Genomic DNA, 16,959 nt, shown 5'->3' on the forward strand with positions numbered 1-16,959 from the left:
GAGACTTTTGACTAAGTACTTATACGAAATAAATTATTTTAGTACCATCAGTTGCAGTCTATAATTGTAGATATGCAGCATGATCTCTATTAGTTGTGATTTTATAGAGGTCGTCTACGGTATATTATATTCTATATAGTAAAGTAGCTCAAACATAATTTAAATCCGCCGGTAACCAGCCAGGGCCAAGTTTTGATTTGATTTAATTTTATTGACATAATACTGGGACCTCAAAGCGAAGCGCTAGTGGCCTAGCGGTAAGAGCGTGCGACTTGCAATCCGGAGGTCGCGGGTTCAAACCCCGGCTCGTACCAATGAGTTTTTCCGAACTTATGTACGAAATATCATTTGATATTTACCAGTCGCTTTTCGGTGAAGGAAAACACCGTGAGGAAACCGGACTAATCCCAACAAGGCCTAGTTTCCCCTCTGGGTGGGTCAGATGGTAGTCGCTTTCGTAAAAACTAGTGCCTACGCGAATTCTTGGGATTAGTTGCCAAGCGGACCCCAGGCTCCCATGAGTCGTGGCAAAAATGCCGGGACAACGCGAGGAAGATGATGACTGGGACCTAAGAGCGTCGGAAGACGTCGCAGGAAACAATCTCCCGAGTTATTGACGTCCTGACAATAGCTGCCGCCTCGTTCCGGAATGTGAAAATTGCGTCCAAACAGAGCATTAAGTGCGCAGTTTTTCTATCATGGAACTCATGTCATGGTATTTAGTAACTAATAAATAACGTACTAACTAATAAGTCTAATAACATACTACACAACAGTTGGTGCTGGTTTCCGGATTCAAACTATCTATAAGGGAGGGGAGAGGGGGCGACTAATAGTAGCGAATAGAATAATGTAGCTCGAACAATATGCGTGTCTGCAGTCTGCAGAGTGTGTGCTGCAGATGTAGCTATTTATAGTATGAAATTATCATACTACCGTCCTTCCAATCTGTTAATAGGTACCTTACGAGTAAGATAGACTATTCAATAATCTCGAAGGCGCGAGTGGTGGCTTCTCCACAACTTTGCTCAATTCGGCATGTTGCGATGGCACTATTGTAGAAATGACTGTAGTTGTGCCACTGATGATCTCTTAACAGCCCCGTTTTTAATCAAGAATTACACCATTATCATTTTTTTATGGAGAGCACCACAGTAGTTAGTTTTATTTTTATATACATTAAACATAAAATATCTTCACGTGTCGAATGACGATCCTTATGACAGCTAGTTTCTCAACTTCTCCAAGTCGCTTTTGGATAAGTAGTCTACATTTAGAAAATAGTTGTAGAAGTACAGGGTGTCCCATGCAGAAGTACCACGTCACAGTGACACCGGAGGTAGGTCAACTCAAGAGATACCTAACCAGCCTAACATGACCCCAGTAAAAGTTGCACGGTTTTCGAGTTATTACCGATTTACCGAAATAAATAAAAAATAATTGAGAATTTTCCACTTTGTTTTAACATTTTTAGTACCTACCAGCACCGATAACTAAAACCATGCAACTTTTACTGGGGTCATGTTCGGTTGGGCGGAATGCTAAACTGCATTACTCCGCGTAAAAAAATTAATAAAAAGAAAATAAATAAAAAATCCAAATAAATTAATGACTTAATATTTCCAAAAATGTTACGTGAGAGCAGCTCCATATAAAATTGAACTGTCATAAAGGGAAGGGGTTATTGAACGCGCGAGTAACTGTACACTTACTTACATACGATCCTGACTGAGGGGCACAACACAACATTTGTGCAATGTCAGTAGTATCCCTGATCCCTGCTTATGAAGCTGAATCTCCCGATTTCCAAGTATAAGGGCATTTATTTGTGCGTTTATTGCGATATTTTGTTCTTGAGTTGTGCGGATGTTTTCTAGGTAAGGTACCTACATGTGTTTATTTATTTAAGTCTGAATGACGTCTCCTAGCACCCACAGTACAAGCTTTGCTTAATTTAGGGCTAGGTATATAGATCTGTGCAAGATTAATTTTTGGCAAGTTAGACCCACCGATATCTTACACCTATCATGTAACCATGGTATTGTAGGTACTAAATTTATCTAAGGTACTATTCTCAAATCAGCTCTAAGTATTTTTTTCGTTTTGGCCATGTTTATGCATATTGTTTGTACATAGGTGCATAGCCACGAACATAGGTTCGTTCTATTATAATAGCTAGATTTCTTAACTACATACAAAGATTTGTGTAATATGGGTTGACGATGATGGATTAATGTATTAATTTTATTTACCTAGTACTTATTAATTTGGATAAAAGCTTCTTCGATGACTGGTGTTCGTTGCCTGGGGCGCACACTTCTGTTGGTTAGCTGTTATATGTTTGAAGGGGAAAGTGAAATTACACATTCATTTGTTATTCTTTTTTTATTCCACAAAAATTGTATTAATTCATGTTTTAGCATACAAGCGTGAACATCAATGGTCAAGTAGCATTTCTCCCTAAACCTTTTATAACGGTCTCTTCTCTTCTCTTCAGAACTGAGGGCAGATTTTAGAGATGGAGTTATGCTACTCGCTACTGCCTAGTGTAGTCTAATTGACTGTGGTTTTAACTTTCTCTATAACTTACACACTAATCAAATAGCTAAATACTGAATCTGAATGTTGTTGCTGTGTTTAGGTATTAAATGTTAAGTCACCACGAACGACATTGCGTAAAAATCTGTTTGATAATTATATAAAATGTTTCCATTTCATTCTCTAGTCGACGTAGTGAACCGAAACTTATTTTGATAGCACATGGTGTTAGCGTTAACTAGGTTAATTGATAAATGATGCACTTTAGGCATGTGTTGAAGTAAAACGGAATACTTTAAATTCTTATATCGCCATAGAGCAGGGATCATGCGTGCATGTCACAGAGTACGAAGTATAAAAATGTAACCAAGAGGCGCGCGCAAATAGTTCTTGAGCTCTTGGACTTGTACCTCGTATTCCATATGTCATTCCCGCAAGAGGCATGCTCTATTGCGTTGTAATAAGATGATCATACAACATAGACACATCGCCTCGCCCTCTGCCCACTAGCACTAGCACTAGCTCGTGAAGAGTGATGCGCACGCCACGCCCTATATCTTGCTGTCTAGCTAGCTAGAACATGCAACATGGTGGTATTGGTGGTTGGTAGGTGGGTTGCTCATTATTGCTCATCAAGAACATATCAATAATCATTTCCATTATACATACCTACATCAAAAATTCGTTAAAAATAATTGATGTACAGAAGCTGCATAGTTAAGAGTTGGTTGGCACTAAACTAAAATACACAAATACTTATATAAGATGATGTTATTGTGATTGTATGACGAAACGAACATATCATTAAAGGTGATTAAATAGATATACTCTATTAAAATTGGCTGATCATTGAAATCCTTGATGGAACCTTAGATGTTATATGACGTGTTGAATAAATTAGAGTATTTATTTAGACTTGAATTTCTTGGGTGGCTGAGCCTGCACGGTGTTGAAGTAGAGCGCGTAGAATACCGCGGCGGCGAAGGTCACGATGGCGGACACCACGGCGATGTACTCGGCGCGGTTCCTGCGGACACGCCACTCGTCAATAATGACACCAATTCATCTACTCACTACACTACTCAAAATTACCTATATCCAAATTTATATTCTTACAGCCGTATTCATAATAAGTTATAACTTTGCCCTTTGGTCAATGATTGTTGAAGGCTGAATGCAAAAAAAACATGTTATACAGTTAGTATTTTCCTTGTGTTGGTGTGGTGAAAATTTTTGTGTTTTGTTTTTCCCTCGTGCCTTGAACCCCTCGCAACGCTCAAGATTCCATTTTTCGGAATCTTTCGCCTCCTCGGGTATCAATATTATCACAACATCTTTGCCCCAAATCTATTGAAGTGACTGTGATTAAAAAAGCTATTTTTGAATCCTACTGTACTGTACCTACACTCAATTGAAAGGAGTTGTCCATAATGTCCATACAAAGTGATCCGTTTTGGTACATTTAAGCAGCCGCTATGAAGCTCAAAGTGGTCATGTTTTTTTTTTCATTTGTAGTCTGGCTCTTTCGCACACATGAAATGTTCATTTACTTGATGGCTTCCCTTTTGCTCACTTCAATTCTCTTTTAAGCGTAGGTAAGCGTCATTGTAGATCTGTGGTCTATTTATATACCTATCTACTAGATAGGTAACATTAATGTCTTATTTTTTCGTGACAGCGTACGCTATTCAATATAACAACATGGGCACGACAACTCACTCCAAAGGCAAAGGATAGATAGGCCAAATTAAATTCGATTTTTTCAAAAACTGTAATAGATATTAAAGAAAAAGTGACGAAGCCCTTCAGTGGCGAAGGCCGGATTCGAACCGGCGTCTTTAGCTATCGCGGCTAACGCCATGAACCCCTAGGGTAGGGGTTAGGGTAGGGTATAAAAAATATTTAATAAAATAATTTGATTTGTTCCCAAACTTGTTCGATTTTTTTTGCAGTTTTTATTTTACCGTTCCGTTGCCATGCATGATCCATGCCAATTTGCAGGTGTCTAGCACTAACGATCACGGAGCAAAGCCGCGGACGGACAGATAAGCACCACATCCTGTGATTGCGCAAACTCGGATTACACGCATTTAGGACCTAATTAAGATATTAAAACGATTTCCAGCTTGCGGGGAATTAATTCCTCAAAACGCTTTTTAGGGTTCCGTAGTCAACTGCCGTCCGTCTGTCCGTTGGCGGCTGCTCCGCGATCGTTAGCGCTGGAAAGCTGCAATTTGGAATGGATACATAAATCATGCATGGCGACATAACGGCAAAATAAAAACTGCAAAATAGTTATTTGTTATACAAGGGTACAAAGTTGTATCTTGCCCGCAAGTGTGGAATTGAAACACGAGCAAGCGAAAGGATTCTATAGTGGAACCACGAGCGAAGCGAGTGGTTCTAAACTAGAATCCTGAGCGTAGCAAGTGTTTCACACGTGTAACACACGAGAAGTAAAATACATTTGCACTCGTGTGTAACACAAAACTTTTCGCCTCATTATAGCGAGGAAAGTGCAACATCCACAGGCGTTAGACCATCTTCATCACTGGAATCACTCATTCACGAGAAAACTCTGGAAGTTGTGTATTTTTACGTGAGTCGGACCGTTAAAGTAAAATTTTTGTTGGCACTTGACAATGTTGACATTTCTGACGATGTGTTTTGAAATTGCATCGACTCAACTTGTGCGTTAAGTTATATGCAACATCATTATAAAAAAACAAATATTTCTTATGGAATTTTAAGGTTTATGACTTAAAATCATTAAATAAAGCTATAATTGGTATTTTTTATGAAATTCTGAAACGATTATTAATATCGAACGAATTATTAGTATGAGCGTTTTACGTTTCGTTATCTGTCAAAATTTACTTAAACACGCCATCCAAGGTCAAATTACTTTCCCCACTAGTGGATAAAATGCGTTTTTCCCCGCTTGTTTTAAAAAATAAAAGACGGCTTCCCGAGCTAGTGAGGGGAAAAATATTTTTTCTCTTATTAGTAAAAAGACATACAAAGCGCGGCGAAGGTACTCCCTTATGCTTGTAATGTACATATGTATACTTGTATGTATGTATGTAAGTCACAAGTAGTAAAGGTACGTAAATAATACTTACTCAAATGGCGTTCCGCAGATGACGTACCACAAGGCGCCAGGTTGCGGCTTCTGGCCGCCCACGCAGTGGAAATTGAAGTAACCCTCATCGTAGTTGTCAGGACAGAAGTATTTACGCTTTTGTAGGGTCTGCGAAATATATAACAAACTTATACTTAGTTGATGTGTAGCTAGCAAGGGTATAGCAATTTTGAAAGATGTCAATCGATTCTACTTTCCGTGAGATTAAAATGTATTTGTGACGTCACAGGCCAACGACTGCGCCTTAATGTATGGAAAGAAACGAAACGCTTGAGTAAGAAACTAAGAATATATTACATTAGGACGATTCGACATTAAATTAGTTTGTGCACAGGGTGTGTGTAGAATATATTAATGTAGGTAGTCGGCGTTACCTGTCCGAAAAGCGTGGTGATGGTGGCGACCTGGTCGCAGGGCCCGACGGGCTCGTGCAGCCCCAGCGACCACTCGCGCTCGGGGTGGAAGAACACGACGAACGCCAAGTAGGTCACGTAGTGCACGGCCAGTTGCAGCAACAGCACGTAGTCGATCGCCGTCAGTCTGTTAAAGTTGACGGAAATGCGCATCAATACAAATTCAATATTTACGATATACGTTCGCACTTGTGGAAAATGTAAGAAAATAACTTTGACAAAAATGAAAATTGATATTAGTAGGAATGTATTATTTTAGTTCTCGACCAACGCTGTTCCGTACAATTGTCGGGAGATTTTACGGTACCTTTCTTTAGTCTTTTCCCGGTCGCTGAGAAGTCCGTGCAGCACGAAGGCACCGAAGATGGAGAAGAGCAGGAAGAAGGTAACCTCGGAGTGGATGTAGTACATGTCGTGCAGCGGGTGGTAGATGGGCACGAACAGCAGCACGCCGCCGGGCATGCCGAGTAGAGCGGCGATCACCAGACTCTTCCATTCTGTCTTCTTACTGTAATCACATTGAAATGTACCTACACCTATCTGTGTAACATTTGATACCAGAAGGTAACGTAGATAAGGTATTAAGGTTGGTTACCACTTAAAAAGTATTACGTCCGCAGGCTCTCTTTTGTTGCCTATTTGAGTAGGCAATAACGCAGGTGGGGCTCTTAATATGCAAAATACGTGGCTATGCATACATGTGAGGATAGGGATGTTGGTGACTTACACTTACCTACGTACCTAAGTAAAAAGGCTGATGCAATACCTAGCTCGCATTACGGCACTCTAAATACGCACTAACATTTAACACTGTAAGCTTTACACACTATTATCACTAGCTTCTTATAACTCTTATAGCTAAAGGCGTTAACGTTTAAAAATGCATTCTTAGTTTCACTGTAAACTTTCAATGTTTCCCATAGCTACATATTCACTAATCAAGTAATCAAGTTTCGCCTGTAGGCGTAGGACGGTAGTACTATTAGTTATTCTGTGGCGTAGTAGGCTATAAACATATAATACTACACCACAAAAACAAAAGCAGTTCTTCGAAAATATTACTCACCCAGCAGAATCCCATTTGGCAACTTTAGGCGCGAACCATTTTCTGACAGCGTGAAAGAAGAAAACCAAGCTGGCGGCGAAAGTGGCGTGGAAGTAGTAGGAGTTCCACGGCACCCAGTAGTGGCGGTCGAAGATGTTGGGGTCGGTATCGTGCCAGGTCCAGTGCACGAACTTGACCGCCACGATGTCGTACGGGATGTCGATGAGCACGGTCACCAGGCCCACGGCGAATGGCTCCGCGTACCCCGGCAGTTTCAGCTTTGACACGGCGTACGCGGCATGGTAGATGAATGCCGGGTCTGAAATATATTCACATTGACATTCAAACTCCAAAATACCTACTAAATACCTAGATACCTTGTATACAATAGCCACATACCATAATAGGCATTGCTAACACATTCATCGATTACCTACTTTATTTCTGTGGACTAAAACTGGGAAAAATGATCCCGAGGGCCCTTTTTCAAATCAGTATTCCTTTAGCCATTAAGTCCAATAACTAAACGTAAAGTATAAAAAGCGAACTTATACAAATCATCCTCAGCAAACAAGTTGATATGTACGTACACAGGAAGATGATATGCAATGGCTGTCTGGCTCCGAGGATCATGATGGGTGTCTGCGAGTGCCAGAAGTTGTCATACTCTGGAACCGCGAAGTGCCAGAAGTTGTCCGCGTAGAGTCCGTGCAGCACCGTCGCCAGCCAGAAGTACGGCCATCGGCCACCCTTTCTGAAAGCTGCAAAATTACACGTTGCACAATATATACAGTCGGCTGTACAGATGTGAAGGAAGAGTTTTCCTTACACTGTACGAAAAAAAGGTACTTGCGAAAATTATTTACATGCGCGTTGCTGACCCTAAAACTATGTTGCCGATAAGCTACATGAGTTACTCGTACATGACTAACTTACCGTGAAGCAAGGTGACTACGCCGGCGATCAGGTAGACGGCCTGCGAGATGAGGTAGGTAGGCTGGGCCGCCCACAACTGCTTGATGTCATTCGTGTGGACTAGCCATTGCCACCACTGGAAGAGCAAATGTGAACGCATTTATTTAATTACTCGTAAAGCCGATCACAATCGTAAATCATACTAGTCACAGTGCCATGGCGATTCGACCGTTCGATAACAGCACCTGTAATAGTAAGTTTTAAGTAGCCATAAAAATGTAGGTACTGCAAACGTTTTGACCTAAAATAGTAGAATAAGTACCTAAGTAAGTAACTATTACCAAACAGTTTTACAGCTGCCTGGGATCTTATGATACTAATCTTAAAAGAGTTGCTCACGGTAGCAATTACTAATCTCCATACCTATCCGTAATGCAGAATCGTCAAGATCTATATTCGATAGTGATTGAAAATCTGTAAATAGGCATGCGGGAGGGTATTGAGTTTGTTGGACGCACGACGCACCGAAGGTTACGTAAGCATCATTAGGTTGGTCACATATTGGCTTACATTTTTGCCTTTACGAAAACACAGTCTTCTCAGGAAAATCAAAAGCCGTACCTATGTTAAGTGGGTCATTGTGGGATCAGTGAATCACCTTTTTTTCAGAGCGACATAAATACGAAACTTTGTTTGTATTGTTACTTACATAGTTTGATCCTTACCTTAGTTTGATACCTTTAATCGTGTAATCGTTATTCTTTTTTTTTATGGAAATTGATCCACTGTGTACTTATAGGTGTACACACTGAATATAAGACCAAGTAATACACAATGAATAGGGGGTGGGTACAATGAAACAACTATCATGTTCTTTTGATTATATACAAATTTAACTATTTTTACTTATTGTACTTACAATTTAATCAGTCTCCTCTTACGCGTATATTCAGATCGAAAAATCATCAAAAAGTTATTTGATCCACTGAGTAGGTACCCCCACGCCATTTCAAATTTATTACGCCGTTACGACAAAAAAATATATGACAAGAGGTATCATTGAGAATATTCATTAGGGACATAAAGGAATTAGATATGTGAATAGAAAATATCAAAACTTACTTGTTTTTCTAATTTTCGGCATGGCGCACGACATAACCTGTCCTAAGACGTGTACGCGGCGGAGCAATGGCGCGATTAGCGCGCACTTAAGTGGCTCAAGTGGCTGAGAGGGGCGACCGAAAGCATGCCGTGAGACAGAGATAGCCTCTGCCAAATCATTCTGTCTCAAAATCTAGCGATGTTCCACTGTGTACCCCTGATCCACCGTTCCCACAACGACCCTACCTGTGTATGGCGAAACGAAAGCTTATTAAATTCCACACTATAAGAATTTAATTTAATTTTTAGCATGATGATCTGATTGCTCTGACCTGGTAGACTTAGTCAGAGCTGTATATGTATAAGTCTAGTCGGAAGGCTTTTAGTGGTTTTGATCCAGATTTTTTGGGCAATTCCCAAATCTTATAAACAATTATCTTAATAATTGTTCAGACTAGTAGTCTAAATATGACGGCATCATGACGATTACCATCATAATTTTTATTGCCAAAAAGTCACGAAATTCGTCAACAGCCAAGTCAATAGATCTTCCGGATTTGTGCACTGTACATTTGTTTGTTCTCAAAAAAATTATCTTCCGATAAAAACTTAAGAAAATATCTCATTTGCTATTAGGATCTAAGTCCTTGTTCGTCATTATCGTTTATAATTTTCATCTCGACTTTATAGTTCGAAAAGCGCTCGACGCCATGTATATTTCAGTGAAAATTTCTTGACAACTATGCGTCTTTTGCTGGCAGTTTTAGGTTGTCTTGATCGAGTTTTTCGCGTTATGGGTACGTAGACGAAATAGACGGAATATCAGCATAATTTTCTTGATCAATAACTAGTGCATCTTGCGATGTATGCACTTCATAACTATTTTCAACATTGTTGTAAATTAGCTCATGGCCATTTTTAGAACAACTTGAAAAAGGTACTCAGTCGTTCTAGCTAGGATGACAAAATGAAGGTGCTTATGAGGAAACATACGCATTAGCGTCAGAATTATCAAGTAAAGTCAGCTGCCGAGAAAAGTGACCCCCCTGCATAGAAGTTTGTATGCACAGGTGCTAAGCGAATAGTATTGCTGACTGTACATTTTCGTACTCCACTTGCTTTAGATTCGGCATGCTCTTTAGGTATAAGCGCCAAAATCTTAGCAGACCGGCCTACCTCCTTTTGCTGTTAGGAGGTAAACAAAAAAGTCTTAATAAATAAGCGAGTTCGTAATGTTCATATACGAAAAAATCTATATTTTCATAAAAATAAGCAATATTATATTAGTAAAGTTAGACTCGGTGTCATTAGCAGAGTCCGCCACTGCGGACAACTATTACTATACATCGTATACAGCATATGTGGCAAAGTCCGGCGCGACGGACAACTGATTCGCGTTAGTTTAGTAAATGACAAAGTAATAAAATGCCATTTTATAATATTATTTCCTTTCAATTATATAACAAAGATTATTATTTTTAATTCAAATCGACTCTTTTTGCAAAATAACAAAGATAAACGCATAGATACCTTGGTAAAAACAACTGACGTGCGAGACGGTGCCATCATGCAGATTTACTAATATAATAAAGGTGAGGGTACTTCAACTATATTTTTATATCCACCCGCATAATATCTAAAATCGATTGCCATGTGAAAAAATAGTAAATAATTTCACGAAAAGCTGTTAGATTTTTTCAAATGAGTTGACCGCCCCACCGGACACCGTCAAATTAAGGGTTAAACAGTTTTTCGACAACTTTTCACTATGACATTGATGCATAAAGGCGGTTGTTTTACCTTTTTTTCCCTCTCTATCGATCGAATATGCAAGAGTGATAGAGAGGCAGAAACGGAACTTTCGATTTTCGCGACAGGCCCTGTGATTGTGCTAGTGACGCCCTCTACGCAGAGTTTTGCGTAATATTCCCTATTCGCATGTTTGATCATACCGGACCATAGCTGACGAATAATTAATCCACACAGTCAGCCGACTTTTTCCCTTCAATATTATAATTATTAATATATGATGATGATGATGAATAATTGAACACGATGATTTATTATATAATCTGGGGGCACGTAGTACCCATCCTTTTCTCGAAGCCATTCAGGCCATTTTCAACGTCCTGTAATTTTATGCTGGCTAAAGCTAGAACCCTGAATTTTCAGTGACATATAGGGAATAATATGGCTTAGATATATTCCCAAGAACATTCAATTTGAACTTGTAGTTTAAGAATTATTGCACGTCGAAGTTCCTTAGTTTTGTCACTGACACACTTACTTAAGATCATCATAATTCTAAGGTACTTCAGCAGACTCACAAGCTTCAAACTTTAAACATAAGTAGCTTTTAGCTTATCAAGCCATAGAAAACCTAAAAATATTGCAATATCAGTCACGTTTTATAGATTTAAGAACTGCATAAGTAAGTTTGTAGTCATATAAATATATGCTATTACAAAGGTACTTTTGCAGTTACTACAAATAGTGGGTAAGGTAAAGGTCTAAGATGTACGATGCGAGTATGAAGATGTGTGTAGTTATAATAATTATGTGTATAGTATGAGTATGGTATGGCTATGAGTATGGTAAGGAAAGGATATGAATATGGTATAGGTACCTATAAGTGCAGGAATGGTGTGGTGTGGGATGGGTACTTACTACTTGGGTATGAGTATTGTATGAGTACGAGTATAGTGTGGGATAAGTTCATACTCATACTCATACTCATGTATCTATGAGCTTTGAGGAAAGTGGTAGCTGACATACAAGCAGTAGTACTCGAAAAGAAGGACTGCCTACAAACAGAGATGAGATCCCACAAAAAAAATTACATGTACAAAGATGCAAGTCTCGCAACGCAATTCTTCTACTACAAAAAAGTTTTGAGATGTAATGTGATACCAAGTCGGTTATTTTAGTCAGTCCCAGGCGGTGTTAAAACCGCATCAATATTAGATATCTTTAGTTTTTAATACATATAATGACTTGGCAATTGCACATAATGCTTTACTCGTAATTATGTGTAATGCTCATGTTCAATCAGATTTATTTTTAATAGTCGACGAATGATCCGTATGTCAAGTCATTATATGTATTAAAAGTTAGATATACGGTTTTAACACCTCCTGGCACTGACTAAAATAACCGACTTGGTATCACATTACATCTCAATTTTTTTTTGTAGTAGAAAAATTTCGTTGCGAGACTGCATCTTTTTACATGTAATGTTTTTTGTGGGTTTTATCTAGAAATATTGAATACGTCTAATTTTTGCGTTTCGACTCGTTTTTATAAATGTGGACATCTCAGTAGGATGATAAAATCTACTCAATTAAGTGGATTTTTGCAAAATATCATTAGTTTTTGCAATATGTGAAAATAGTTTTTGAATAGAACCAAATAAACCGATTTCTCGTTCCCTTTCTTAATTTTTTATAAGATTCGAATATCTCGTCAGAAAAAATCGAATATTCGAATACCTGAAAGTTTCGAATATTTGCAATCCCTAGCATATGAGTTATGGCAATGTTTTCTATGATTTTTAACCGACTTCAATTTCATAGAAGGAGGAGGTTCTGTATTCGGTTGTGGCTATTTTTTTTTTCTTTATTTTTTTTATGTATGTTCACCGATTATTCCGAGACCCGTGGTCCGATTTGAGTAATTCTTTTTTTGTTCGAAAGGAGCTACTTCCAAGTTGGTCCCATATTAATCTGGTTCTGATCTGATGATGGGATCCCTGAGGAATTGAGGGAACTCCTCAATTTTTAAAGGCACATGTATGGTGATTTGGGTGTTTTCATAAGCAACTTGAGCATTTTCTCTCGAAAACGACCAATTTGATGAAGTGGACCTGATGATGATGATTGTTTTGAAGATAGTGATGATGATTTTTTTAATGTAGGATGTTCAGCGATTACTCCGAGACCCGTGGTCCGACTTGAACAATTCTTTTTTTGTTTGAAAGGAACTACCTCCAAGGTGGTCCCACATTAATCTGTTGCTGTTCTGATGATGGGATCCATGAGGAATTGAGGGAACTCCTCAATTTTTAAAGGTACATGTATGGTGATTTGGTCGTTTTCTTAAGCAACTTGATCATTTTTTCTCGAAAACCACCAATTTGATGAAGTGGAGCTGATGATGATGATTGTTTTGATGATAATGATTTCAGTGATTACTCCGGCACCCATGATCCGATTTGAGTTATTCTTTTTCTGTTTGAAAGAAGTTACCTCTCCAAGGTGTTTTCGTAATATTTTTGGTTTTGATCTGATGATGGAATCCGTGAGGAATTGAGGGAACTCCTCAATTTAAAAAGGCACGTGTATGGTAATTTCGGTGTTTTCTAAAGTAACTCAAGCATTTCCTCACCAAAACCACCAATTTGATGTAGTGCAACTGTAGCCTAACCACGAGTTTGGCACTAAATATTCTTCGTAACTTACTTTGTACACTAATACGCCAGTACGAGCGAGATGCATAAACAGTAAGTTACGCACACTATAGCGAATATATCAATGTCAAACTCGTGGTAAGGCTACTGATAACTTCCCTCGTTTGTGTATTATGATTTTTGAAGTAGGTAGTGTTGGAAACAACCAAAGAGACTGAGAGGTGAAGGTAGAGGGTATTAGTGTTTGGGGGGTTTGAGGTTGGGGGTTGAGGGGAGGTGAGTTGATGGGTCGGGGACTGAGGGGTTGGGAGTTAAGGGATTGGGGGTTAGGGTTAGGAGTTAAGGGGTCTGGGGTTAGGGGTCGGGGAATGGCGGTTGAAGGGTTGGTGGTTTAGAGTCGAGGGGTTCAGTGATTAGGGGTTGATGTGCTGTGAGGTTGAGTGATCGGGGGGTTTGAGGGATTGGGTCAGTGGCGGGGCGGAGAATAGATTTAGTGACAGGAATGATTTCCCAGACGGACTCGAGGAAAATTCTGATTATTTAATAAAGTTTAGGAATTTACAGATAAACATGATTATGTTTTTCATTCACGCGTCACGCTCTTAACAATGTCTTAAAACTAAAAATGGAAAAATAAAAACTTTTATAAAAAAAAGATAAACCGACTTCAAAACGGATGAAATAAAATATTATCCTTTTTAGGGTTCCGTGTTTAAGTATATGCGTTACCAACTGATATGTTTGAAGTCGGTGCCAAGCCAAGTACTCCAAGTAGTAACAATACCAGCCAAAAATAATCAGCTTAATGTCTATAAATCCCATTACAACTGTACAAATATTATAAACGTGAAAGCAATTATGTCTGCCTCTTTGCTACCTTTTCATGGCTAAACAACTGAACCGCTTTAGCTGAAATTTTGCATGAAGGTTCCTTGAATTGTTTTATATTTTGAAATGTAGTCCTCTGGATAAGCGACAGAAAATAACTCAGTCCCAATCCCACACTTGCGTGCTATGACTGTTTAAAAACAAGTAAGAAATGCTCTTTAAAAAAATACGACGACAAAACGTATTAGATTTACACTAACGTGCCGACAAGCATGGTACGAACTGCGCCAAGAAGGTTCAACCGTGTGTTCTGTTCTGAGGTCTAGAGAAAGTTCGTTTATTGTCGTCGTGTAACGCTGCGTCTTACATAGGCGAACACTCGCGAACGCGAAGCGAAGCGACGCGGCACGGCGCGGCCGGCCCAAGGCGTTCGCGTTCGCAACGAGATCGCCCACGTAGGACACTTCTATATAGGTATCAAAGGATTAATTAAGGCGCCGTGGCGCGCCGCTTCGCATTCGCGTGTTGTTCGCCTACGTAGTACGGTGCGTTAGGTAATCCAACGTACATACTTATATAGCCGCATCTTTATCGAATTGCACCAAAATCACTATGAATATATGCTTTAAAATTTGGCTTGGCACCGACTTCAAACATATCAGTTGGTAACGCATATACTTAAACACGGAACCCTAAAAAGGATAATATTTGATTTCATCCTTTTTGAAGTCGGTTTATCTTTTTTTTATGAAAGTTTTTATTTATCGTGATTTCAGGGTTGGCTCCTTAGTAAAAGTTGTTCAATATGATATGACCTACATCATGATGTTAAATTTCCATATTTTTATTGATATTAAGTTTATGTTATGTAATATTATAGTATTGTAAGTTACGTGCTTAATTTGCAGTGCCCTTACAGGGTTCATAGCTTGATCACCATTTTAATGTAAGACCTTATTGTAGGTACCTATGAAAGCAATAAATTACTGATTACTGATTAATACATATTCACCCCTTGGAGACATAACATAACCATATCATGCGTATTATAATTTAATGGATATCCTTATAAATATTATGTATACATTACATAATAATTATAGGTAAGTATTATGCAGCCATACACAGACAGTAAGTAAGTTAAAGTTAAGTTAAATTAGACCGAATTTTTGTTAACATATGGACTGCAGGCCCCGTAAATTCGAACCGGCTCCAAAATTTAAATAGTTTTATATGTTTGAAGAATTAAAAAAGTCCATCAAAGGAAAAAATTTGGTTGACATTTTAAATTCGCAAGAGCAAAATAATAATTATGATTATTCGCTAGCAATAGGTGTTTATTAATATTCACACCTGGTTTCTTTCAATCACCTCAACTAGTAGATAAGTACCTATAGTTACTGATAAAGCACAGGCGTATGGCCTGTGTAATAAAATAAATAAAATGATTGAATGATAATATCGATTATCTAAACGACTTACTGTTATGGTGTTAGCCGAAGCCATCGTCGCGTGCTGCACTCACGTCGTGCTCCAAGAAAATGATAAAAAAAGAATTAATCATCCACATGGTGCTGATGAATAATAATAGTGTTGAACCCGTTCGATATATAATTTATCGATAATATGCGGCTATGCGCACATGATTAATAACTTAAAAATTTTACATTGTAGTTTGTACCATGCTACCATTGTACCCATGTTTTTTTTTTCATTTTATTTTATTTAGATGCTAATAAAATGTATACTGTTTACCTACATGATATTTTAGTTAGATTGCCTTAGGTTACGACTAATCAATGCGTTCGGGGCCGGATTTCCGCCTAGGCCCACGAGGCCCGGGCCTAGGGGCCCAGGTAACATAGCAATGTGTTTTAGATGGAGAAGGAGCCATATTAGTGCCTATTAGGGGCTCTAAATCCGGGCCAGAATGCGTTGTTCATATAACAATCAAACACTATATTTTTGCCATAGATAGGACTTTATAGGACCGATATTTAAATAAGGTCCTTAAAAACAATAAATTAATTATTATGTACATTTGAAAACTACCCAGCTTAAGAGGAAAGAGGACGACGTCATGTGACCGCTTCTCCATACAAACGTTGTCCCCATTTTCATCTCTGGTTTTATACTTTTTTTTACGCAATTCCATGTGTATTAACCATAGTTCTGGCCCTTCGAGCTTTTAAAAATTTGTACTTAATTAGTTTTATTGCGCTCCTAATTTTATTCTAATAATTATCAAAAAATCTGAAAAGTCTATGTGATGCTAAAGCTAATTGCTTAGCTGACTGTACAATAAATTCAGCAAAAAATATTTTCCATGATGTCAATATCCAGAGAGGAGAATAGGGAGTACGTTTGTATGGAGAAGCGGTCGTCCAGTCGTCCACTATTGTCGTAAATACCATTTGCAGTACTTAAGAGTTACTGTTTTAAAACTATAAGAAACGACGCCCATGTGTCACCTCTGGAGCTGCAACCGTCCATGTAGGGTAGGTTGTACCATAAAGAGGGCTGTTTGATTACTTGCCACCATCGCGGTATAAAAAGATATCGATATATTTTC

The 16,959-nt window shown here is 38.6% G+C and overlaps 1 protein-coding gene and 1 long non-coding RNA gene across 2 annotated transcripts in view; one reads left to right on the plus strand and one right to left on the minus strand.

Moving 5' to 3' along the window:
• Positions 1–3,376, plus strand: part of LOC134754528 (uncharacterized) — a 153,680-nt gene extending 150,304 nt beyond the window's left edge. The window contains exon 2 of the long non-coding RNA XR_010128934.1: positions 237–3,376. This is a non-coding gene — a long non-coding RNA (uncharacterized LOC134754528). The remainder of the gene's footprint in view (positions 1–236) is intronic.
• LOC134754355 (uncharacterized) lies at positions 3,371–15,965 on the minus strand. Its single transcript, XM_063690649.1, has 8 exons — positions 15,870–15,965; positions 8,075–8,189; positions 7,729–7,899; positions 7,160–7,457; positions 6,401–6,601; positions 6,055–6,220; positions 5,661–5,788; positions 3,371–3,565 (listed from the first exon to the last, which is right to left on the minus strand). The coding sequence occupies exons 1-8, from the start codon at positions 15,891–15,893 to the stop codon at positions 3,445–3,447; spliced, it is 1,224 nt and encodes a 407-aa protein (XP_063546719.1). The 5' UTR covers positions 15,894–15,965; the 3' UTR covers positions 3,371–3,444.
• Between the last annotated feature and the right edge of the window lie 994 nt (positions 15,966–16,959).

The sequence above is a fragment of the Cydia strobilella genome, chromosome Z (genome assembly GCF_947568885.1).
Source record: "Cydia strobilella chromosome Z, ilCydStro3.1, whole genome shotgun sequence".
In the NCBI taxonomy this organism is placed as follows: Eukaryota; Metazoa; Arthropoda; class Insecta; order Lepidoptera; family Tortricidae; genus Cydia; species Cydia strobilella.

Excerpts from the sequence above, each read along its gene's own strand:
- LOC134754355 (XM_063690649.1), bottom strand. The coding sequence starts at position 15,893 with ATGGCTTCGGCTAACACCATAACA. Across the intron at positions 8,190-15,869 it reads CTTCGGCTAACACCATAACA|TGGTGGCAATGGCTAGTCCA; the intron begins GTAAGTCGTTTA and ends TTGCTCTTCCAG. Across the intron at positions 6,602-7,159 it reads GCCAAATGGGATTCTGCTGG|TAAGAAGACAGAATGGAAGA; the intron begins GTGAGTAATATT and ends ATGTGATTACAG.